The 26,723-nt window shown below is 34.1% G+C and overlaps 1 protein-coding gene across 1 annotated transcript; it reads left to right on the forward strand.

Annotated features, from left to right (window-relative positions):
* Positions 1 to 900: 900 nt before the first annotated feature.
* On the forward strand, positions 901 to 26,723 carry Smp_149130 (putative fimbrin/plastin; the record flags this gene model as incomplete). Its single annotated transcript, XM_018797311.1, has 10 exons — positions 901 to 972; positions 1,005 to 1,163; positions 1,198 to 1,364; positions 1,397 to 1,502; positions 10,485 to 10,670; positions 16,206 to 16,284; positions 18,462 to 18,677; positions 20,451 to 20,633; positions 23,506 to 23,915; positions 25,308 to 26,723. 10 exons carry the CDS (start codon positions 901 to 903, stop codon positions 26,424 to 26,426), a joined length of 2,697 nt encoding a protein of 898 aa, XP_018652365.1. The 3' UTR covers positions 26,427 to 26,723.

The raw sequence follows: 26,723 nt of genomic DNA on the forward strand, positions 1-26,723 counted from the left end.
CGTGTATTCCAGTATACTGTCCTTGTGTTCATATCCAATCGCATCTTCATTAGTAGGCCAACTGAAGGGACGAAAATACAACCACGGGGATGAAAAATGCAAAATAACGTCCCATTACATTTGTTAACTTTAGTTATGGAGGCATTTTTCTAACATAATTATTATTTAACCGTGATCGGATTTAGTAATACTACGAATACATATTGAAAGACATGGAAAATGTGAATTTTGACTGCGTAGTAACAGTAATTCTCTAAACATGAGTGCATACACGACAGATATGCTGTACACTCAATGTTTTGATGTGTAATAAAACAATTATTTATGCTCGTACTCGTCGGTTTTTGGTGCATACAAGTTATTTACAAGTATCAAGTTTGGCATAAGATAGAAATCGACTTCTTTGAGATGGACTGATACCTAGTTGATTAATTTTTTAAACTATTCCACAATTATAGGTGACATGATTTTGCCTATCTTTAGCCGAATAAATCCTCAAAAGGTGACAAACACTGAGTGCAGTATATATAAAAAGCCAAGGCTTACATCATGGTCAAGGTGTAAACACCATTTATTCTGTTAGCAAGTTTTAAGAGTTGACGACTTGATTTAAAAGCCTGTATGCCGAAGGTGTTTCGTTCATTCTTGGCTGTTGAACTCGTCTGATATGTCATTTGACTGGTCCTGATTTAGTAAGCAGAAAAACGGAAAATTTATCAGATCCAAAATCATTTCTAAGCATTCTAAATATCAAAACTAATATACGGTAGGACAAAGTAGAGAGGTCTGTCTTTGATAGATATTATCGAACAACCTTGACATTACTTGGGTTATCCTTAGTTGTTTGGACAGACCAACCAAACGACCTCAAACGGTTACTGATACTCTCATTTTTGAAAAATGGTTGAAACTGTAAATGATCGCGAAGCAAGAATTACGAGGTATAGTGAACTACTTGAAGCATTCGCATCGGTAAAAGATAAATTTTTTAAACGGAAACTTAGTTTGATGCTAATAACACTGGCTCGTTATCTGTGAAGTACATTATTCCTGCTCTGAGGAAGCTTGGATGTAAATCAACTGATCCAGAAATACTAGAAGCAGTAAAAGCTGCTGAAGTTGATCAAAACGCTGAAAAAATTTCGTTTTACGACTTTAAAAGGGTACGCCAACCCTGATAAGTTCGAATTTTTTCAGATTTATCAAGAAGCTTGCAAAGGAAATCCCATGGTTTCGTCTATCGGGAATGCTGGTTCCAAGTCTAACCTTTATCATTATGGGACTTATGGAGATAGAGTAGATGATGACACTTTACACAGTGTTAGTGAAGAGGAGCAGGTTGGATTTTCCAGTTGGATTGAAAGGTAAACTTGAACACTTGTATATTGCTCAACAGAAATTTGTTGGACGATCCAGAATGTAAGCGGTACCTGCCATTCAAATCCGATGGAAGTGACTTATATGATAAATGTACAGATGGCATCCTATTATGGTATGTTATGGTTCGTATTTTCAGCATATTATGGCTATATGCTTCCCTTCGTTTCTCTATTTTCCTTTGTTTTCACATTACAATTTTTGTTTCTGGTTCATGAACACCTACAGTAAACTTTGGTTTGCAACAAAATATTATTATTTTGGCGTATTGTGTGTCCATATCGTCTGTTTGATGGATGCCTACACACATGTATGTGTTAAGTATTTAAATATTTAAATCTACTCTAGATCTTCCTGAAAATCTACAAAGTATCAAAAACACATAAGCCATATAAAATATTAGTGTGAGCGCTATCCTTAAGGATATTTTGTCAGTAGGTTCCGGACTAGAAACTTAGGAGTTCATATTTGAAATCTTAAGCATTCAGTGACAAGGTTAGTAGGCAACTGACCAGTTTTAATCATTTTCATTTTGAAAATGACAGGAGGCTAGGTGGCCTGTTTTAGTCGTAACAATGGTGATCTCTCAGTCGATCAAACTTCTGAGGTTTATGACGTCATCCCCACAGCGGATCAATATGAGATCTAGTAAGGATGATTTGGGGTCGTAGTTGTACCTAGTTACTTCTTCCACATGTTGCACTAGGGCACATATGATAACCGAATCAATTAGTTTCTTTCCGAGAGAAGTTTTTGACGATTCAGAGTTTTCCAGCCAACTGTAGATGTATTCAAGTCTATTAAGATTAGACATCGACCACTTGATGACCAGGTATTGAAACTGTCTAGCAAGACCTCATCCACTTCACAGTTTGGACTGCAGTAGATCAAACTAATCAGCAGCTCTTGTCCTTTGCATTTTGAACGGCTACCAACTAGTTTGCACGTCTCATTTTGATGAGATATATTATCAAAAAAGGTAAATAAGATTGCATTTCTAATGAATAGAGCTACTCTTCCTCCTTTAGGCTTCTGAGTTCTGTCGACTCTTACTAATGTGGAACTTTCAAAATCAAGTTCCCTACTGTCTGCAGACTGCATCAACCAAGTTTCTGTGACAGAGATTACATCCGGCTTCGTGGAGTCTATCTGCGTGACTAGCTGCAACCGCTTGTTGAGCAAGCTTCGGGTATTTGTGTAACGGATCCGAAGACAATTTAAATGACTATGAGCGCAGCTCATAGTGGCTTTGGCAACATTCTCTGTCAAAGTCTCACCACCCTAAGATTTTCGATTTTAAGGTCCTTCTCTCCAGCATCCAACCTTAGTTTTAGTCCTTTTTCAGCCTCTTGTCTTTTCACAAGGTCTGCAGGTACCAAGTCCTTACGGACAAAAACTCCTGACCCCTTTATTTTATGTCTATTCTGTAGTATTAAGTACCGTTTGTTAGGAGATTTCAATACTACTTTTAGCAGCCTCGTTTTATCTTGGACAGACCTCTTTGAAGTCGGTCAATCAATTCTGAGCTTGTTTGAGGTGACTTCACATCAATTTGTGTATCGGTTGAGCAAGTACTATCCGTCCTGTCTTGACCTCGTTTGCTAATACTCCTTTTAGTATCATTTACGATTGAAATGGCTATGGATAGCAAGCTGTTTGCGTCAGAGCAGCACTGCTGACGAAACCACACACAACCATTTTTACTAAACCGTCTAAAAGCCACGGGCATTAGAATCTTGCAAACTTCGTGGTACCATCTATTGAACTTGTCGCACTGCATGCCGTTTTCCACAGGGTAGCGACAACCTGGACGTTATCAATTGCTTGTTTTGCACTGTTCAGCCATCAAACAGAGGTTTACAAAAAGAAACTAGATACGCTAATATCCAGAGACAATAGAAATTGATGACTAGAAACAAAAAGTGGAAAACTGTAAATTGTTAAAACTCAAAATGCGAACAAATACAATGGAAACGATGTACTCAATTGCACCGACGATAAACTACTTCGAAAACAAAAGCGCTACTCTTAGCAAATACTTTAACTGAAATAAATTTAATCAAAGTGAAAATAGCAATCTTGACATGTAATAAACGATCAATATAATAAAATTAACCCATTGAGGAAAAATACCGTCGATAGTTCCAGTGTATTTCTTGATAAAGATCCAATTTACGTCATTCACCAATGAGGTTGACTCAACTTGTTAAGGTAGGGCGTTCCAGTAGTTGATCACCTGATAAAAGGAAGTCTTATTTTGAGTTTTGTAAATTTTTGTTTTCTTACCTGTTCACTATAGCTCTAGAGATCATTAGTCACAGAGAGAGCAAAAGGATAGAACATGTTGACAACAAAGTCATTACGTAAAATGCAAGGTGTCGATGTAAGGTTTAGTCGCGTTCTGATACAAGGTAAAAGAAAAGGACTGAAATGTTTTATTCTTTAGTCTTTGAAAATTTTAGAAAGCCTTGTCACTAACTTAGTAACTATTCTCTGAAAAAACATTTCCGTTTGTAAATTATATGACAGACTATAATATTTACTCATAAAATTCGATGATATAGATGTCAATATGTTATTCTGAGGGATTCTATACCAGGACAAAACAATTGTCCAATGATCTCTAGTTTTAAAGGATGATCAAGCTAAAATTAGTTTATATTTTGAACTATGAAAATTCCAAAATCTCCAAGATACATCATTCTGGTTATTGACTTGATATACAACACCAGTACGAGGATGTTAGTGTCTGTAAATATCATCCCACACATTCATATACTTTTGTTTGAAGCAGTGAATGTACCACAAAATATCAGAAGCAGCATAAAACGTAACCCATGAAATGGTTCAAATATGTGAAGTATATTTTGTTCTTACAACGATATAAGTTGAAGCCTTAGTGGTATCAAATAAGCAACACGGTAGTTAGAGATTAAGAGTAAGAAAACATTCATTGATGGAAAGTGGACGAGCTTTTTAACAAATAATTTTATAGTCTTCTACAAATTTAATCCTTTTTCTTCACGTTGATATGTGATAGATTAAATTGAACTAGACATTAGTTACTAGTTCGTTGTTGAAGATCAAGAGCGACAATTTAAGCAAACATTTAGTCGTATATTTCTGTAATAAGTAAAAGTATCAGAATTTAGAATACTAGCTAATTATTATCAGGATTGTTCAGTGCGTACTTTAGAAGTTCCAGATGAACTTACACCGAAATCAGAGAGAATTTAGTTGTCCTACTTGAAAGTATCATATTCTGTAATTCAAACTAAGCATGCCACAAGTTACAGGGTCACTGTCATTATAAGCTATTGTACATAACAAAAAATGACTTTTAGAAATGTATTTAGGTAAAACTAACAGATCAAATGTAAAAAATGAACAGGTTCACAGTTTTAGATAAACGTTGCTGTTTTTTCAGAGTGCTCGAATAAAATTTACTTGAAAGTAAGTTTGTCTAGTTGAAGAAGTGTATGTAATCTGTAAATGAGCATTAGATTACAATAATGTAGTGTAGTACAAAAAAAATAAATCGTACTTAAATACTGTCTATCTATATTCTTAAACTTTAAATTTGGCCAATATTATAGGCATGAAATACTTTGAAACTTTACCGATAAGCTACTTTTAGAAACTAAACATTTATTTAAAAAAAATTATTCAGAACAAAAAGTTAAAGTGGTCCTTTGCAACCACATTGTTCACCTGGTAATCCATGTATGTTCATCGTGCAGATTTATTTAATGTAATTAGAATTGAATGAAACTGGTACCCAAGTATGATCAGAAGACAAACAAGTAATAAAGCGATGACGGCTACAAAGAATTAAGTATTTAATCAAATAAGGGAGGTAGCGTAACAAGAAACCTTTAAACTAGTTAAAGAGAGCATGAAGAACGTTTGACGTTGGATCCTGGTATGATGCGGTGATTATACTGAACTGAATGCCTTCAGCTAGTTGGCGTCTAGTAAAATTAATGTGGCTAGTATTATTTCACAATGCTTACAAAATTATTTATTTCAGAGATCTATTTACCACTACAAGTACTTTGTGCTTAAAACTTAAATTATGTAGCCTTTCAAACGTTTTTGCTGTTACTGCGTTCAGTATTATCTACAAGTATGAATAAAACATGGATATGATGATGCATTTACTTAACAGTAGTTTAACTGATGAAACATTCGATTTCCAACTTCTTGATTATGAAATTGGTTTTTGTTTTACCTACTTTAGTTTGAGTATCAGGATCTAAAATGTTAAATATTTACAATCTAACAGAATTTCAATTATTCAAACTCTTGAAAACAACTTAATAACACTTAATAAATTATTTGATAAAGATAAAAGAGGGTAACTGATTATAATTAGGGATCCATGAACTTTGATCAGACGCTATTCAGATTAATAAATATGAAATATTTTCCCTCTTATATCCTAATTATTGTATCTGTAAACTTTATGGCATTATCAGTATACATCTGTAGTTATTAAGTGAGATATTCAAATCTCTCACTAGAAACTCTGTTGAACATTTTCATCATGTATGGATCAGTAATGTACTTTAAATGGTTCAAATACAGGACTTTAATTTTGGACAACAGACCATTGAACAAATATGTTATTTATTTATTTAAACACATAAATATTGGTACAAAGGGGCACCAGATATATATGCGCCACACAAATCTTATTTGATTTATGTGAGGGCTGTGATACTGCCCAGATACCCAAACCGAAACAGTCGATTTTCTCAGGGGGCCACACCCGGAGCCTTTGACTTAAAGACCTGATCCACAAGACAGTGGAGCATCGTAAGGAGATGCAGTTCCATGGTATCCGGTGACCAGCAATGGGTTCATAGACCATTTGTTTCTTCAGGATACTGGAGTCCATGTGCACCATTGGTTTGGAATCAGGGTTTTCCAACTCCCTTAGGTGGATTCTCCACATCCACCAACCTGGACACTCGCTTTTCTCCCTCTCAATTTCGTAAACAACACCGGTGAGTAGGACTTCCCTGGTAGAGGCTATATACGCGTGGCGATATGAGAGCATTTCGAGAGGGAGAGCGGACTCTCCTCACTCTCGGCCGTACCAGGGCATTTGGAGGCGAACAAATATGTATGATTGTAATATCATTCTTGCTATGGTTTATCAATCATCTTGAGCTTAATTTAATTTTCTATGTACTAGCAAATGACTATTAAAACCTATTTCAAAGTAATGATACATCCATTTACATTGCATAATCTATTAGGCTGATAAAAGGTGTTTTTTTCATCCCAATATGAATAATTACATTCATCATTATCCTTTCTGTTTTTCTTTCATTGTATATTGTTTTATTTATTTAGTAAAATCATCAATTGTTCTATACCTAAAACAATTGATCATCGTGCTATCAATAGACATTTACCATTAACCACTTATCAAATGCATGAAAATATTACATTAGCATTAAATAGTGCTAGAGCTATTGGTTGTAATGTTGTAAATATTGGAGCAGGTGATATATGGAATGGTACTAAACATTTATTACTTGGATTACTTTGGCAAATTATTAAAGTAAGCAGATGTTTTATAAATAAGAATAATAAATGATCTTTATGTTTGTTATATTTGATTTGAATGAAAATTTTGTGAATTTATTGCTGTTAGAGACAAATTTTGTAATGTATGAAGTGTAAGGAATAATCGTCAGGTTATACTTATGAGTAACTGGTATCTATCAGTCAGTCACAACGTAGACCTTCGTACGTACGTACATTAGTTCGAGTTGCCATACCACATTAGCACAGAGATGAAGTTGTCGATTCAAATCTCATAGTGGTAGAAGTAGTAAGAGTATAAGCATTATGTGAAAGATTAGTGTTTGAAGATGTTATTCAAAGAGTATAATACAGTGAAATAAATTTGGAAAGAGAAAAGGATAGAGACATGAGAAATTCATAAGATTCGAATTTGGTAGAACACAAAGAGTGGATGCACCTTCGCCATTGCAAACGATTTTGAGCCATGTCATTCAAGGTCTTTAACCATCGACTGGTATCTATAATTCTGAGTAAAGTAGGTTCTTTAGTTTTATAAGTTCTCTTGCGAAACACATCGAGTTCAGATTCTATGTTTACCAGTACTTAACTGTCAACTGATAGTGCATTCAACTTTTTTGAAATCGTTAAACTAATGTGATAGACAAAATTAAATTGTTACTACTTCAGTAAACCATATTAAATCATAAGAAAGTTTTGTAATAAGGTTTAAATTAATTTCGGCGGAAAATATCACCTTCATTAAAGAATAAGTTCGTTTCGGGTTTTTTTATATTTCATAATCAGAAATAAAATGAAGCTCTTTAATAATCAAATTGATCAACTCATATATATCACTGTTATTTGATGTATTGGTCAAAACAACACTATAGATCAGAAGGAGTTTTGTGGAGATTTCATTATTTTCACAGTTGAAATTATGAGTCAATTGAAGCTAGACCACCATGGAAAACCTGGAAGCACTGGACGGCCGTTTCGTCCTATTATGGGACTCTTCCACAGTGCGCATCCACGATCCCGCCTCATGAGATTCGAACCCAGGTTCTACCAGTCTCGCGCCAGAGATCATATGCTCACTGGTGACTGACTTCAAGATACATGTCCTGTAGTTCTAGTGGGAAGCAGTGACCAGTGGAGTTGTAGAGATATCAACTCACTGAAGACAATTGGTGAACGGTTGCTCAAACGTCGTGGATTGGTTGAAGTTAGACATTAACACCGTTGGATACCGGCTCAGTGGTCTATCGGTTAAGTGCTCGCGCGCGAGACTGACAGGTCCTGGGTCCGAATCTCGCGAGGCGGGATCGTGGATGTGCACTGCTGAGGAGTCCCATAATAGGACGAAACGGCTGTCCAGTGCTTTCAGGTTTTCCATGGTGGTCTAGCTTCAATTGACTTATGATTTCAACCATGAAAAAAAATAACAATAGACCTGAAAAAAAGCACATTTCAACACTGAAAAATAAAATTGATATAATATGAACAGCTGAGAAGTTGAATTTGTAGTATCATTTCCTTTAAGTAAACATACGATTGAATTTACATAGTTGAAAGCATGAGTCAATTGAAGCTAGACCACCATCGAAAACCTGGAAGCACTGGAAGGCCGTTTAGTCCTATTGTGGGCCTCCTCAGCAGTGCGCATTCAAGACCTCACCTCGTGAGATTCGAACCCAGGACCTAGCAGTCTCACACCAGAGCACTTAACCGATAGACCACCGATCCGGCACCCGATAGTGTTAATGTCTAGCTTTAACCAATCCAAGAAGTTGAACAACCGTTAAAATTAATTTATAGAATCAAAGTATCAAACTATACGGAAACTCAATATTTATGGGTGTGATTATTAATGAATTCATTTGTATCATTGAAATCGGATTTTGATAATATCATCTAATGTCCACAACAACGAATCATAATTATATTCCCCATATACTTTTAGTATACAGGACCAACATCAAATTATGATTTAGTTAAATTATTATTAACTGTCATTTAAAGTAAATAAATATCTTTTATTATAATCTATTCTAATTTGTTTTATTACAATACTTTAAATATCCATTATTTAGGTATGTAAATAGGTGATGTAACCAGTAGAGATTATTGATAAATATAAAAAGGGCTCACAAAAACAGTTCGAAAACGTCACCTCTTTATGTATGAGTGAAAGTTAAGACATTGAGAAGATTTAAAAGTTGTTATCATGACTATTTTAAAAAGAAGCTTTTAAGGCTCTCATTCCTTCAAAAACATAATTACGTATGTATATCGTTACAGAAGAGTTAGTTAATCATTTGAACGTAACGTAGGACCTGACATCTGTACATCAGTTCAAGCTTCCAGACCCAATTAGCATGATGAAGTGAAATTTTTAGGGCGAATCCCACAGCAGTAGGGGTAGTAGCAATATGAGTGATGACAGAAAATATTCGGCACAGAATATACTGTTCAAGAAATTATGAAGTAATGAAATATAAAGATTATGAGGAATTTTGAAAATTAGGATCATCGGGAAGACAGAAAAAGGATGCTCCTACGTCATTGTAGGCGATTTTGAGCCGTTCCATTCAGGATCTCTAACCATTGGTTACGATAATCACGAGGAACATAACCGGGTAGTCTACATCTACTAACATGGTACAGCCCAGTTATCAATGACTTCATGAACTGATGTCGTATTTCGGTTTGGCCGCCACTACCTTCTTCCCAACCTACTTCTTCACCAGAGAGCACCATCAACCGAGGTGTGCTGAAGCTGGGGATTTGTAACACATGTCTAACTATCCCAATCAATGAGTATTCAATTCTTCACCAATTGACTTTTCATCCCTACCCAGTACCCAATCCCTAACCCAGGTATTTCTCGGTCAGTGGCTTTAAAATGCGGGGACGATGTTTTGAAAGAACCTATAATTGATTGCTAGTAACATACGAATATCCCCTATTCATAATGTTCATGTTCCACGCCCATAAGTTTTAATAAGTGGATTGTGGCTAGCAATAAGATCCAGAGAGTGCATCTCATCTTATTTGAAACACATAAGCTAGGTGTGCTTACATCACCGAGTTCAAAACCTTACAAATTAGACTAAATTGATATCGGTCGCACACTCTGTCAGCTATCTGGACTCAGCAACGTGTTTGTAGGTAGAAGTAAAAGTTACTGCATTACAGTCCTGATGTGAACATTAGCACTGGGATGCATGTACTACTAAATGGGGAGTTCCAAACGAGACGAATAAAGATTCCTGGATATCGGAGCGATCTGCACAGGAAGTACATTGGCTAAATAAGACTGATCAAAACTCAGTGAAGAATATCGATAATCGAATGATTTAAGTCCTTACACTTCAAAATATTTGTTTATATTGAAAATGCAATTGAACTACTTACGTACAACAACGAAAGCTTACCAACAAACGTTTTCGTTATTTAAATAAATACTCCATCAAAAGACTCTAGTTTTACGCTTGGAAAATAATAAACTTTGATCTAGTTTGATGATATAACGTTGTTTTCATATTTTTTTTTATCTACAACATTAACAGATTGGACTTTTGAAACAAATAAATGTAGTTGCTCATGCTGAACTAGCTACTCTTCTTGAAGGCGAAGAAACAATTAATGATTTTGCTAAACTTTCTCCGGAAGAAATTTTAATTCGATGGGTAAATTATCATTTAAAAGGAACTGATAGTGGAACGCGTATGGAGAATTTCTCTTTTGATGTTCGAGTAAGTTATTGGTAATCGAATAGTATTTACATTAATTTAGTCAATCAGTCAGTCAGTCACAACGTAGACCTTCGTACGTACGTACATCAGTTCGAGTTGCCATACCACATTAGCACAGAGATGAAGTTTTCGATTCAAATCCCATAGTGGTAGAAGTAGTAAGAGTATAAGCATTATGTGAAAGATTAGTGTTTGAAGATGTTATTGAAGGAGTATAGTCCAGTGAAATAGATTTGGAAAGAGAAAAGGATAGAGACATGAAGAATTCAGAAGATTATAATTCGGTAGAGCACAAAGAGTGGATGCACCTTCGCCATTGCAAACGATTTTGAGCCATGTCATTCAAGGTCTCTAACCATCGGTTGCTACAGGGCCTCCAAATGCCTTGGTACGGTCGAGAGTGGGGAGAGTCTGCTCTTCCTCTCGAAATGCTCTCATATGGCCACGCGAATATATAGCCTCTGTGAGGGAAGTCCTACTCACCGGTGTTGTTTACGAAATTGAGAGGGAGAAAAGCGAGTGTCCAGGTTGGTGGATGTGGAGAATCCACCTAGGGGAGTTGGAAAACCCTGATTCCAAACCAATGGTGCACATGGACTCCAGTATCCTGAAGAAACAAATGGTCTATGAACCCATTGCTGGTCACCGGATACCATGGAACTGCATCTCCTTACGATGCTCCACTGTCTTGTGGATCAGGTCTTTAAGTCAAAGGCTCGGGGTGTGACCCTTTAAGAAAACCACCTGCTTCAGTCTGGGCACCTGGGCAGTATCACAGCATTCACACAAATCGAATGAGATTTGTGAGGCACATATTTATCTGGTGCTTCCTTGTACCAATATTTATGTGTTTAAATAAATAAATAAATAAATCATCTCGCGGATCCCAACCAGGTGATCTACACCTACCAATATAAATTATTATTAACAGTATAGCTATTTAAGTAAAACCATCAGTAATGATGAAAATAGTTCTCTTTTGAATAAAACACTGTGTTTTCATGATTTAATAAACGTTAGATTATAGATTTGATTAAGCCGTATAAATTTATAACTATTGAAATGATGACAATGGTTTGGTAAAATTCATCTACTAGTTAAGATTTCTGAAAGCGTTCAATTAATTGAAGTGTGGTAGAAACTTGAAACCTACAGATTGAGAAATGGATATTTTAACCTAAAAAGTTTAGACTGATTCAATTTGATATTACCAATCCTTCATAAAATTTTGTTGAATCCAGCACGATCAAATCTATTGAGGTCAATCATTACAGTGAAAGCTTTCAAAATGTTCGTATCTAAACATAACGCTCATTTAGAATGCATTAAAAATTAGTGACCAAGTTTTTGTGGGCATCGGCATAGATTAATTCATTATGCCATTGTTCTAATTATGTATAATTGTCAGTGTATCATTTTGAAACGCATCAAAAGTCAAATATTCATATAATTACTTTGATGATGATGTAAATTATTACTGAGTATACAATAAACTATGACACACCGATAAATTAGCTTCATTTGAACACAGTGAGTTGTTAATTTACAATTGTTTTTGAGTGATCAGAAGGAGATTTGCGGAGATTTCAGTATTTTTCAAAGTTGAAATCATGAGTCAATTGAACCTAGACCACAATGGAAAACCTGGAAGCACTGGACGGCCGTTTGGTCCTATTATGGGACTCCTCAGCAGTGGGCATCCACGATCCTACACTCACGAGATTCGAACCCAGGACCTATTAGTCTCGAGCCAGAGCCCTTAACCGATAGAGTGATTACGTAATAAATCTAAACTCCTGAGATAAGTTTTTTCTAACTTTTTTTTATTGAGATCATGAATCAAATAATGTTAAAACAACATTGGGTACTTGGAAGCACTAGATGGTCGTTTTGTCCTAGTGTGGGACTCCCCAACGGTGCGTGTGTGAGGCAGTTACTCATCGAAGATGACGGAAGATAGTCGCCCAACTTCGTGGATTGATTGAAGCTAAACATAACTACTGTTGGGTGCTAGCTCAGTGGTCTAGAGGTTGGACGTTTACGTGCGAGACCCAAGGTCCTGGGGTTCGCGTCCCGCGGGCGGGATTGTGGATGCACACTGGTGAGGAGTCCCACGCCAAGACCAAACGGCTGCAGGGTGCTCCCAGGTTCTCAGTGATGCTCTAACACTTATCGGTTCATGATCTCAATACAAAATTTAACAATCTCTACAACACTATACTGATAATTATTCTTATTTATCTGCTATCACTCCTTATTTTATAAAGTCAGTTTCATATCATTTCATATAAACAAAGTTAATGAATTGCTGAAACTCAAATGATTCTAAGTCTTGTCACGTTTTATCAGGAGTATTGTTTTCGTTATATATCTATATGTATAATATTACAAATCCGATCATTCTGAGAGATTTATTCAAATTATCTTAGTGTAATTATTATACAATATGTATACCTTCAACTGAACTTTACAAATCTATATATACATATTTATTGAAATGTATAAACGACCTTTTCTGAGTCTGTATATGTATAATGATCAAACAGCATTCAACAATTCAATATGCTAATGCCTTTGAATAAAAACCAAATACACATGTTCTTCAATCATAACTATATACTACATGAAGCATTTAGTCAATAATACCCATTAATTAATCTAGATTTTGTTGGTATCCTTATGGTATCAACCTCTTCATCATGATTATATTCTAGATATATACTACTAATAAGTACTCATTATATAATATGTTTATTCATAACAGATATATATATATATATATATATATATATTCATAACCTTTAAAGTATACTACAATATAGTAAATATCAGGTGATAACTAGCTATGTTCTAGTTGAATTGTCCATATATTCATCTAAGAATTCTTTGTAATATAATAGTCCAATTTGCATAATTTCGTTCCATTATGTTTTCTTTGTTTTATATATTTTGTATCAAATTATATCCTGAAATTACAATGTAAACGATTGAATCAATCGTACAATCGTACTTATCTTTAACACCAACTTAAAAGATAAATAGATAGATAGATATGAGTGCTAATCTTTACACTATCAGGCTATATGAACTGTTCCTGATGATAGTCTCACATTATGTTGATTATGTAATAGTTGATGTGTGTGTGTGAACAGACACAATATTGATTTTACCGGTAGTGACTAAACTATTCAAAACCAAAACCAAAATATCTGCAGTTATGGTTTTTTTGTGAAATCTAGAAATCTATTTATTGTTTGACTGGGTGAAATTGTGTTGATTTCGGAGTTCGTTTTCGAATGATGTTTACTTCTAAGTTGTTTTTTTTTCACTTCACATAGTAACTTTATATGAAGGTGAATTAATTTTTTTCCGGTTTAGATATTAAAATGTAATCTGACCGGTATTCATATGAAAAGTAGTATCATGCATAGGAAGAGATGGAAACATTTAAGTACCTGGGAAGCATCGTTGATAAACAAGGAGGATTGGATGCAAATGTAAAGGCGAGGATTGGCAAAGCAAGGGCAGCATTTCTACAATTGAAGAATATACGGAACTCAAAATAACTGTCAACTAACTACAAAGTGAGAATCTTCAATATGAACGTCAAGACAGTCCTACTGTATGGAGCTGAAAAGTGGAGAACTACTACATCCATCGTCAAGAAGGTACAAGTATTTATAAACAGTTGTTTACTTAAATTACTCAACATTCACTGGCCGGATACTATCAGCAACAGCGTTTTATGGGAGAGGACAAACCAGCTTCCATCTGAAGAGGAAATTAGGGAAAGACATTGGAAGTGGATCGGATGTACATTAAGGAAATCACAAAACTGCATCAAGAGGCGATCCGTAACTTGGAAACGTGAAGGGAAGCGGAAAAGAGGAGGGCCAAAGAACACACTACTTTGGGAAATAGAAGCAGATATTGAAAGAATGAATAACAACTGGAAAGAACTGAAAAGTATTTCACTGGACAGAGTTGGATGGAGAATGCTGTTGAGCGGCCTATGCTCCTCGACGAGTGGTAACAGGCGTAATCCATCCATCCAATATGTATATCTTGTAGAACTGAGATAACTAACTCCTTAACACAAATGAACTAAATATACTTAAAAATTAGTTTCACAGATTGTTATTCGTGTTAAAGCAATTCAGTTTTTTTATGAATTAATAATTTCCAAATTTTAATTAACTAACTATGCGTGTAGTGAACAGATCACTAGTTGGGGACAATCGAATGTATTTAAGCAAAGATTACAGACTATCTCAGTAAATTCTGATAACCAAACAATGAACAGTCAATTTGCAAATTAACAACCAATTGTTTCAATCTTCACTGTTTCTTCTCTAATTCCATTGCTCATGCATTTTCCAAACGATTGCGCTTCATTTCAGTTCTTTCTTCATCGGTCTTCTGCGAAAATACATTCTATGTCTGACCAACACCATATACTACTTATATAGATATAAGTAGACCACACCACATGCGCACTACTGAGGAGTCCCACAATAGGAGGAAACGGCCGTTCAGTGCTTCCAGGTTTTTCATTGTGGTCTAGCTTCAATTGACTCATGATTTCAACTTGAATAATTAACTATTGTTGATAAATGGACTTCTACTTATAATCGCAAAAAGTATAATACAAAATTTATATTTTAAGATGATTTATTGGTATACTACTGTACACTAGTTAACCTAAGTAAAATTTTCAATTGTTCTGAATATTTTCTATTTAGTAAGTGTTATCTGAATGTCCTTTGATAGCTTTGATTCAGTCTAGACTACCATTAAAAACCTGGAATCACTTAAGGGTCGTTTCGTCCTAGTATGGGACTCCTCGGTAGTGCACATCCACGATCCCCCACACGGGGTTCGAACCCAGGACCTTCGGTCAATGGTGATATAGCTTAAATCGACTCATGAAAGCAACTATTGGAATTACTAAAATCTCCACAAACCTCAATTCCGATATTAGTGATCAGTAGTTTGAATGAATATTAATTAACCATTATTACAACTTTTAATTATTCTGTTCTTAACAGCTATCAAGTGGACAGTTATCTTAACATTGTCCGCTAGCTGATTATTACATAACTTCCTTTCAATGTCTAATTTTTGTGATGAAAAATTCATGACAAGATACCAATTCTAGTTTTTTTAATGAATGACTAAGTGTGTTTAACTGTTGTGTTGATTCGTTAGGAAGAACTTCATATGAGGTACATATTTTGGTCCAAAAGTACCCGTCGGAAGTAAATGGCATTATTATTTAATTACATAAGTTCTATTAAAATACATTTATTCACACTTTAAAGACATCTGATGACTTATAATAGTCATCTGGACACTAGATATGAGTTTCATGTGAAAAATTTTAAGAAGCCAGTAATTTTTGTCCACCTTTTCTGAAAAAGGTTGTTTCCAACTATGTAAGTTGAAGTAATTTGCAAATTTTGCCGTTTTATTTTCATATTTCTCTGAATGTCTGACAATCTTAGTGACATCATAACTGAACGTTTCTAATTTCAGAACTCAGAGGTTTATGCCTATCTAGTGGAGAAAATCGCTCCTCAAGAAAAGAAGCAATACATGCATTCGGCTCGGGTAAGTGAAGAAATATTGAAATCCAAAATATCTAGTTTGTGTTCTTTACTACTTATATTCGTTTCAGTAGGCAAAACTGTTACTTTAGTATGTAAATTAATATGCTCACATACGATAATCCAAAGGTTGTGTGGTATATAACTAGAATGCTTCTTTATTATTGATATTTTATGGACGATAGTAGTAAGAGATTGGAATACCGGATTGAAATATCTTTATAGAACGTTCTCGTTATTTGTTCCGTCTCTACAGAATGAATGAAGATTTACAATCTTCGTTTTCACTAGACCAGCAACGACCAACTATTTCCAGACTTCATAAATGGCTGTCTTTCTGGGACTTCGGAAGAAGAGAATAGAAATATTGGTCCCTAGCACCTCTGTAGGAGGTATGGTAAAATATACTAGTAAAAGAAATTTAGCCTCAGTTGTTCCATTTGAAAATTCTGAGATAATACAATTTCAGCATAGCTAATACAGTGTAATCAAGACTGTCAATTGATAAATCTTAATCCATCTGGTCGAGATAGAATACTAAACAGAAGTTAACCAACTAATCCCCTTGATTAATTTCGATGATGCAGTGAGAAGACGTATACTAAGGTTTATTGAAGCATTTGCTGAACGAAAACTGACATCTCCTTTATTTTCCCCAAAAACAATCTATTCTTACCTTTAACGTACCCTGGTAGTACTGATTTATTACTAACGCGCTTTCAACACTGTTTCCGGCTACCTATTAGTTTGTCTAGTTGACCTTTTATATTTCATATATAACGTTTTAACAAGTATACGTGTGATCAGACTGTTCGAAAGGTATTGAGCAAATAATATCATATAATTCTGATAACCTTCATCTTCTCATTGCATTATCGGAATTACAGTCAACCATTCATTTACAATAATATACCACATTAAGTGATAAAAGTAGTCCGGCTTCGAATTCTTCGCATGGTAGAAGGGATTCGAATGAAAGAACTTAAGTTTTGGGCTGTAATTTCTTAATAATTTGTCAGAAACTCGGTTGATTGGTAGTTGATCATACTTTTTAATCAACTAAGACATATAATCGTCGGACTTCGTGAGAATGTATTGAGAAGATTATTCTTTCTTAATATAAATTTGTTTTAATAAGTTGGTGATGTCAAACCGATTCTGTCAATAACAAACCTCCATGTAAGTTAACTAGTCTAACACTTAACACTATGAACAAGAGACTGAAGTGTAAGTTATTATCTTTTTCTACTTGCTGAAACTAGCAACGATACGAGCTCAGAACATTTTGAGATCTAATTTGAAGCGTACTTATGTAATGAGTGAAGACTTAACCAGAGTAAACCGAATTACTGTCTTATGAGAAATCATACGCTGTATTTGTAAAGTGTGAGAAGAATACAATGAATACATCATTTACTCATCTTCCTTAAATTACCTCGTATACACTCCATCGTTCTTTTGTTCCTGATAGTATTTTGACCTATTTCTATTTTCCCTTTTTTTCTTTTCATTTTCCTATTTCGTCGATAACAATTCTACTTTCAATTCCTGATACATACCACTTATATCTGTCCATATAAGTAACATACACCACACGTATACCAATTAAACTTTATACTTTACTGTTTTTTACAATAGGAAAGTATTCCAGAACTCCTAGATTCGTTTGCTATTCCATAGTAGATATTTACATGTTAGGATAGATTGATCGTAGGTAACGTTGAACTTAATTCTTTAATGTCAGTTGACAAACTCTAAACAGTACTCTGATGAAAGAACAGTTCTCAGAGATATCTGGAAACCAACATTGGTTTACTATCAGATTGTTGTAGACTATGTTTCATCCCTATCTAGTGAGTAATTATATAAAGAAAGCTATTATTGTTCAACTACTGAATATAAATTTTTGCATCGGACTTTTAGATCTATCTAATGCATGAATATTAGTGACATTTCCTGATTATTCAAGCTAAATCAGGTAGATTGGGGTCCCAAAAAATCCAATGATTGAAAGCTAAGTGCTCAATTATAGATAGATTTCAATCTCCATAAGCATTACTACTTTTGATTTAAACAAAAGGATAGTGCTATAACTTTTTGAGAATAAAAACTTGTACTCATTAAATCAATTCCTAAACATGTATCAAGGTTATCTGTTTTTGTTTTTTTTAACAGGCAATTTTAGATGCTGTAGATCTAGTTCAACGAGCTGAAATGGTATTACAAAATGCTGAACAACTTAATTGTCGTGTTTTTGTTCGTCCAGAAGATATTGTTAGTGGATCACAAAAATTAAATTTAGCATTTTTAGCTAATCTATTTCATGGTTATCCAGCATTAGAGAAACAACCAGAAGTAGAAGAGAAAGTTGCTGAAATTGAAGAAACACGTGAAGAAAAAAGTGAGTGTTTTAATTTCTGTTGTATAAGATCAATTATATGGAATCGAAATAAATCAAGAATGCAATATCGTCTTCATCCTCAGAAAGATCATCATTCTTATCATCAACATATTACTTATTATAATAATATTGATGGTATATAAGATTGAATTAATGAACTACTACTACAGTTATGTTAGAATTCTACTTATAAGTAGGCATATCAAAGTGTTCTTTCTTTATCGAAATAGTAAATTGTTGTTATCTAATTAATTTATATTTAATAAAAGGAATTATTTAAGTAGTAAATTGTTGTTTTATTTTTGATATTAGACATGGGAAGTATGTGGTAATAGTATGATTGGATTATTTTCTTATCAACTAATAAGAGTGTTGGCTCCAATTCGTGAGTTTGTAAGCTTATGGGTCCCAGTTTAATGAACTATAGATATGAATTCCTCTGAGAAACTGTGAGTTCATGAATTCCTTCGTATTAAATGCTAAGATAAGGGTAGAAAGAGTAGATGAAAAGCCATGTTAAACTCTGTAATTTCAGCGAGTCTCGCGTTAGGAATGGAATAACTGATCTATTCTTGATGGTGCCACAGAATCAAATTTACATTCGTTGTAGATACTTTAGTAAAGGTTAGGTAATCAGTCGTTGGGAATTCGAAATCTATCAAATAACCACAGATTTATTGAGCACTATTATCCTAATTACTTGACGGTTAAGCTTTCTAAAATTATTACCAAAGGTAATGAATAAATTAGGCTGAAACATAAACAATGGTCATCAGTGGAAACAATTCAAGATGGTTTTCAATTAAGGTATGGGTTTAATACAGAGCAGTTTTAAATCTGAAGTAAATAAATACTACAATAATCGTAGAAAATACTACATAACATTCATTATGTATTGTCTAAAGGACCGAGTCGCTAGACTTTTCACGATCATGGCATACTGGAAATGTTTTTATTGTTTCCTATGACCATTCAAAATACAGTGAGATTTATTATACTTTCATATAGAGTGCATCAGTTGAACATCAATGGGTGGTCTAAAGAAATTGTATTTGTCGCGGTACCTAGACGGATAAAGTTCAGTCTGTGACTAATTGTAGGAATATACTGTTGAATAGTTCCATACTAGGGCGATCTACTTGAAGTCAATTAATGAAAATTTAATTATACTTAAATGTGCTCGATAACTGATTATGTGAAAGGGACTCATGCATTATATTATTTCCCAAGTCCATATCGTGAATAGTTATGGGAAAGTCTAGTTAGAGAATCCATTTTTTACGCATATTTATCAAGATGATACTCACATTAAATCTATAGAAATAAAACATTTGAAATATAAATACATTTCATGACGTACTGGGATAGAAATCAACATTTAACCGATGATTAGTCCCTTTGGTGAATTTCGATAATGTAATAAGAAGATGAAGATTATCAGAACTATGGAATGATATACTAGCGCAATACATTCCGAACAATCTGATCATACATATATTTGTCTACTCTTACCCCCTCCCCCCCATCTCCAGTCTAGTTGACCTTTTATTTTGATATATAAATGGTCTTTACAACATAGTTCTGATAATCTTCATCACTTCTTATTACACTATAGATATTCTTAAGTTACGATCCTTATCATTTCCTTTTGTATAACATGGTTTCAGACGCAGAAACTTCACGATTCATGTTACTCATTTGTTTAACTAAAAGTGTCAGAATTTTTATTAAACTATTCATTTTGTTTTTTATATTATTCTATTCAATATAAAGCCTATCGTAATTGGATTAATTCATTGGGTTATCCAAATAATGTAAATTATTTATTCTACGATCTTATTGATGGTTTAATATTATTAAGATTATTTGATTCAATTCAACCACATATTGTTAATTGGACAATAGTTCATGAACCAATTTGTGATACACCAGCAAAAGCTAATTTTCAATGTCTTGGTAAGTTAAGTATTTCATCTTTTTAAATTGTTTTATTAAGGTATGTAAGATGAAATACAAATTCATTTTATATATGAATGCCCCAAAATGTCCTGGTACGGTCGAGAGTGGGCAGAGTCTGCTCTTCCTCTCGAAATACTCTCACATGGCCACGCGTATATAGCCTCTGTCAGGGAAGTCCTACTCACTATCTTCTCGTGGCGGGGGTGTTGTTTACGAAATTGAGAGGACGAAAAGCGTATGTCAGGTGCTTTAACCGGGTTGGTGGACACGGCAAGTCCAACTTGGGGAGTTGGAAAACCCTGATTCCAAACCGATGGTACACATGGACTCCAGTATCCTGAAGAAACAAATGGTCTATGAACCAATCGTTGGTCACCAGCTACCATGGGACTGCATCTCCTCACGATGCTCCACTGTCTTGTGGATCAGATCTTTTGGTCAAAGGCTCTGGTTGTGGACCCCTAAGAATACCACCTGTTTCGGTTTGAGCACTTGGGTAGTATCACAGCGCTGACACAAAACAAATGAGATTGGTGTGGCGCATATATACCTGGTGCCTCTTTGTACCAATATTTATGTGTTTAAATAAATAAATAAATAATATATGAATATTCATTTGAGATAAGGAATGAGATGAAAATTTTTTTATTATAAATATCTGACTACTGAAATGTTCAATTAAGGGGTCTATCCATTAAATCATCATGAATTAGATTGTAAAACTATTCTTATAGTACTGTATCTTTCATCTACAAATGAACCAATTGAAAGGGTTAACTTGCAAGACTAATTATGATATCATTAACAAGGTAAAAAATTCTATCTATAACTAACAAAAAAAATGACAAAGCATGTGACGTAAAGTTCTGACGAAAAAATTACTATCTCCAAGCTATCTACTTTATTCTAGTTTTCTTGTTGACCACTAACAGGGAAATACAAATAATAGTACGATTTTCAGAAAGGGGTTTTGTGAAGATTTTAGTAATTTCATATAGTTGAGATCATGAGTCAATTGAAGCTAGACCACCATCAAAAACCTGGAAGCACTGGACGGTCGTTTCGTCCTATTATGGGACTCCTCAGCAATGCGCATTCACGATCCCGCCTCGCGAGATTCCAACCCAGGACATATTAGTCTCGCTCCAGAGCATTTAACCGATAGACCACTGAGTTCGACCAGGACTGTTGGGAGATATTAACTCACTGAAGAAATTGGTGAATGGTTGCTCAATTCGGTTGAAGTATTGGTTGAAGTTAAACATTAACACCGTTGGATGCCAGCTCAGTGGTCTAGTGGTTAAGCTCACGCGCACGAGACTGATAGATCCTGGACTCCAATCTCACGAGGCGGAATCGTGGATGCACAATGCTTAGGAGTCCCACAATAGGACGAAACGGCCATCCAGTACTTCCAGGTTTTCCATAGTGGTCTAGCTTCAATTGACTCATGATCTCAACTATATAAAAATAGTACAATTTATCAATATTGTTGTTTATATGTTATTAGCAAACTGGTAGGGATTTTGTATTCCCAAATTGTAATTTTATTGTAGTTATCATTTGAGCTTAGGTTTATCATGGGCATAAATTTCTTCCAATGGTCTATAATTAACTATTGTCAATTAAAATGAAACAAATTCACAATCAACTGTTTGTAATATTGTTAACAAATCTATTCTTGTATATACATATAACTGTAAAGAACCTATTCGGTTATGAAATGAGGATATATCAATTAATTAAGTTATGTACTTTCAGAAACAGGATATTACATCAAAATCCTCAATTGATTAGGCAACATCTACTTCTTTTCTATTCAGTTAATCCTCAAAACATGTAATAATCATGGGTTTAATTCAACGTGAATGCTATTATCATTACAATGCTTGTGAATTAAGGCTTTATTATGATGCTTAAGTGATGAAAACTAGTTCTTTGCACTCAAAGACTGTAGTAACGAAAATATGTAATAATGCTCATCATCTCTTACTTCTCGAACTATTATGAAATTTAAATTAAATTTAACTTATATTTGCCTAGAAATTTTATATTTTTAATTAACTACTTCAATGAATTCAGTGTTTTCATCTTGTTGTACTAATGAGGTATGGCAATTTGAACCGATGCATGGTTCTACGTTGTAGCTGAGTGACTTATATTTTCAATAGATTCTTTGTCATCAATCTTATTAATGTTATATTCGTTTTACGTTCTTTGAAATTTGTGGGCTTTTTTTATTTCGTCTATATTTTTCTCTAAGAAAGAAACATTTTCAGACCTACATGATTCACATGTATTACGGACCAAATGAAGCTTTATTGTTAGTTACTTTTTGCAATGATAGAATATTCAAAGTGATAAGATCTTTTTGTTGACACAATCCAGTAAACTTATACTTCATATCAAGTATACTAATATACTTACGATGATCTCCTTATTATTTAAACGTACTTAGGATTTGAAATATCAAGACTTAGAGAGTTATTTCAATTAAACTGTTTCCTAATGTGACTGAATATTATTACCCGGCGCGAGACTGGTAGATCTTGTGTTCGAATCTCGCTCGCGAGGCGGGATCTTGGATGCTCACTGCTGAAGAGTCTCATAAAAGAACGAAACGGCCGTCCACTGCTTCCAGGTTTTCCATGGTGGTCTAGCTCCAATTGACTCATGATTACAATTATTTAAAATTATTGAATTGATAAAGTTTAGTGGTCACATTAGTTAATACACCTTGATAGGTTCATTGAATATGCTCAAGTTTTTCTTTTTAAAGTAATAACAGTCAACTTTACGTCACATAAATTTGTTTAACACTAATGATTGTTTATCATTGTTTATTTCCATCCCATTTTGTTATGTACAGAAAATTGTAATTATGTTATTAAATTAGGACGACAATTTGGATTTAGTCTAGTTGGAGTTGGTGGAGCTGATTTACATGATGGTAAACGTACAATGACATTAGCATTATTATGGCAACTTATGCGTGCTTATACATTATCATTATTAACTCAATTAACTGAAGCTGAAATAGCTATTTCAGGAAAATCGACTAATCTTAATCATGGTACATCTTATCCAATTGAAGAAATGAAAATTATTGAATGGGCTAATAAAAAATTAATAAATGCAGGGAAATTTACAAAAATTTCAACGTCATCAGGATTCACCGATCCAAATTTAAAAACATCACATGCTGTTATTGATTTAATTGAAGCCATACGACCAAATACTGTGGATTATAATTTAGTACTTCCAGGAAATACCAAAACTGTAAGTCTTATTGTTATTGGTTAATAACACAGTTTTCTTTCCGATTTAAGCTTTCAATCAGATATCTTAAATAATACAAATTGGAAAGAGGTTTTTTTTTCAAAAGAGTAGCTAAAATCAAATCATAGTATTTTTCAATAACTACAAAATGAATATACTATGGTGTGGTCTACTTACGGAGAACACCAACCCAATCACACTTGATGGAGAAACTCTGGAAGAGGTGGAAACATTCACGTACCTGGGAAGCATCGTTGATAAACAAGGAGGATCGGATGCAGATGTAAAGGTGAGGATTGGCAAAGCAAGGGCAGCATTTATACAATTGAAGAACATATGGAACTTAAAACAACTGTCAACTAATTTCAAAGTGAGAATCTTTAATAAGAACGTCAAGACAGTCCTACTGTAAGGGGCTGAAACGTGGAAAACTACTATGAGCATCATCATGAAGGTACAAGTATTTATAAACAGTTGTCTACACAAAATACTCAACATTCACTGGCCGGATACTATCAGCAACAGCGTTTTATGGTAGAGGATAAACCAGCCTCCATCTGAAGAGGAAATTAAGAACAGACGTTGGAAGTGGATCGAACATACATTAAGGAAATCATCAATGTGCATTACAAGGCAATCCCTAACTTGGAATCCGGAAGGAAGGCCAAAGAACACATTACTTTGGGAAATAGAAGCAGTAATGAAAAGGATGAATAACAACTGGAAAAAACTGGAAAGTATTTCACTGGACAGAGTTGGATGGAGAATGCTGTTGAGCGGCCTATGCTCCTCGACGAGGGGTAACAGGCGTAAGTAAGTAAGTAAGTGGTCTACTTATATCCATATAAGTAGTATAGAGTGAGGGTCAGATATAGAATGTATTTTGGCAGAAGATCGATAAGGAACGAACCGAAACGAAGCGCAATCGGTACAAATATTCATGAGCAGTGAAATCAGAGAAGATGAACTGATATTTACAGAAGGAACAGTGAAGATTGAGACAATTGATTGTTATTTTGCAAATTAACTGATTGTTGTATGGTTATCAGAATTTAGTGAGATAGTCTGTAATTTGTGTCTGATTACATTCGATTGTCCCCAGCTAGTGTTTTGTTCATTACGATTCCTGTTAGAGGGTAGAAAATAAAACTGGGATAAGTACCAATGAAAGAAAACAATATTAACATAAGATGGATAGTGAGTTTGTTGCCACAATAAGAGATAGTTTCAGTACTCTAATCTTGTTTTGTTATTACCTTTTTCCTGTTATTCGGTGTCAATTAATATAAGCCTTTTTTGAATTATTTAGCAATTTTAAAGCTTATTCATTTGGTATTCAATAAGATACTTATATCTTAAATATATACATATATATATATATATATATTTCAGGAACAACTCACCAATGCTGAATATGCTATAACGTTAGCTAGACGGATAGGTGCCACAGTTTATGCAATGCCAGAAGATTTAATTGAATTAAAACATAAAATGATAATGACAATATTTGCTTGTTTAATGACTGTTGATTTAAAACAAAATCGTAAAACTGTCAATTCTTGGAAACAAGTAGAGAAAATTGAGATTGTAGAGAATAGATCATTTCATAGTCCTACTCATTCAAGTAGAGAATCATTGGAGACTAAAAGTTATTTATACGTTGGTACAAATTGTAAAGATAACTTGGAGGTTAATGAAGATAATAATGATGCTGATGATATAGTAGAAGATAATGACGACAGAAAACCTTGCTCAAAGCCTACCCTTCTTAAAGATACTCCTAGACCACCTCCAGAGAAAACGTTTGTGAAATCATTTAGAGTAAATTTATCAAGTTGTCGAAAATCACCAATTACAAGTTTAGATGATGCTAGACAATCATATTCACAATTAGGAGATTGTGCTGAAGTTGATAGTTTAGATGGTTTAGTTACAGCTAATTTGGTTAAAGTAACTAACATACGAACGATACCTTCACCAAAGCGTTCTCAATCTCCAATTATACATCATCATCCTGGTATGAACTATCATTATATGAAGTCATCTTCACGATCATGGTCTCCTGTTGACCTATCAATCAACACTTCTAATAAAACATATTCAAAATATGTGAATCAACTTTCCAAATCAACAAATTCAGTTAATCATGTTGGTCTCAATCATCCTCAGAAAAGCTTTTCCCCAACACTAACCAATAATAATAAGCAAAATTCACGTTCAGCAACACAAAGTCCACATGAAAATAAACGAAATACAACAGACAATCATGATTTACCATTCACTACAGAAAAAGAATATATTGAAGAGAAAACAACTCATAGTACATTATATACGTTAGTGTATCCAAAAGAACATTTTATAGATTTAAAACCATCTACATACACTAATGGTTTAAACAACACAATTAAGACAACATCAGTTACTACTACTACTACAGCTACAAAAAATCGGCCACATGGTGGAGGTCGTCTATTTCTAGCTACTGGTGCTAGGAAAGATCTAATAATTTAATGAATGGTGGTTAATAACCTTGAGCACTTTATATTATCTAACTGAATTCTTTTCCACTGATTACTTTGATTAATCAACCTCTTTATATATATATACATACAGGATTTGATTTGGTTGAATACTGGGACAATTTTTCAGGATATATATCCTTCCTATTGGAAATTCAATCCGAGTAAACCAGTAGACTTTGATTTTTCTCATAACCAAAAAGAAAGTGAAATTAACATGTTTAACATCTTTTGTTTGATTAATTACTTTTGAAAGAAGGTAATCAAATTTTATTCTATTCTCTTGTTT

The sequence above is a fragment of the Schistosoma mansoni genome, chromosome 4 (assembly GCF_000237925.1).
Source record: "Schistosoma mansoni strain Puerto Rico chromosome 4, complete genome".
Lineage (NCBI taxonomy): Eukaryota > Metazoa > Platyhelminthes > Trematoda > Strigeidida > Schistosomatidae > Schistosoma > Schistosoma mansoni.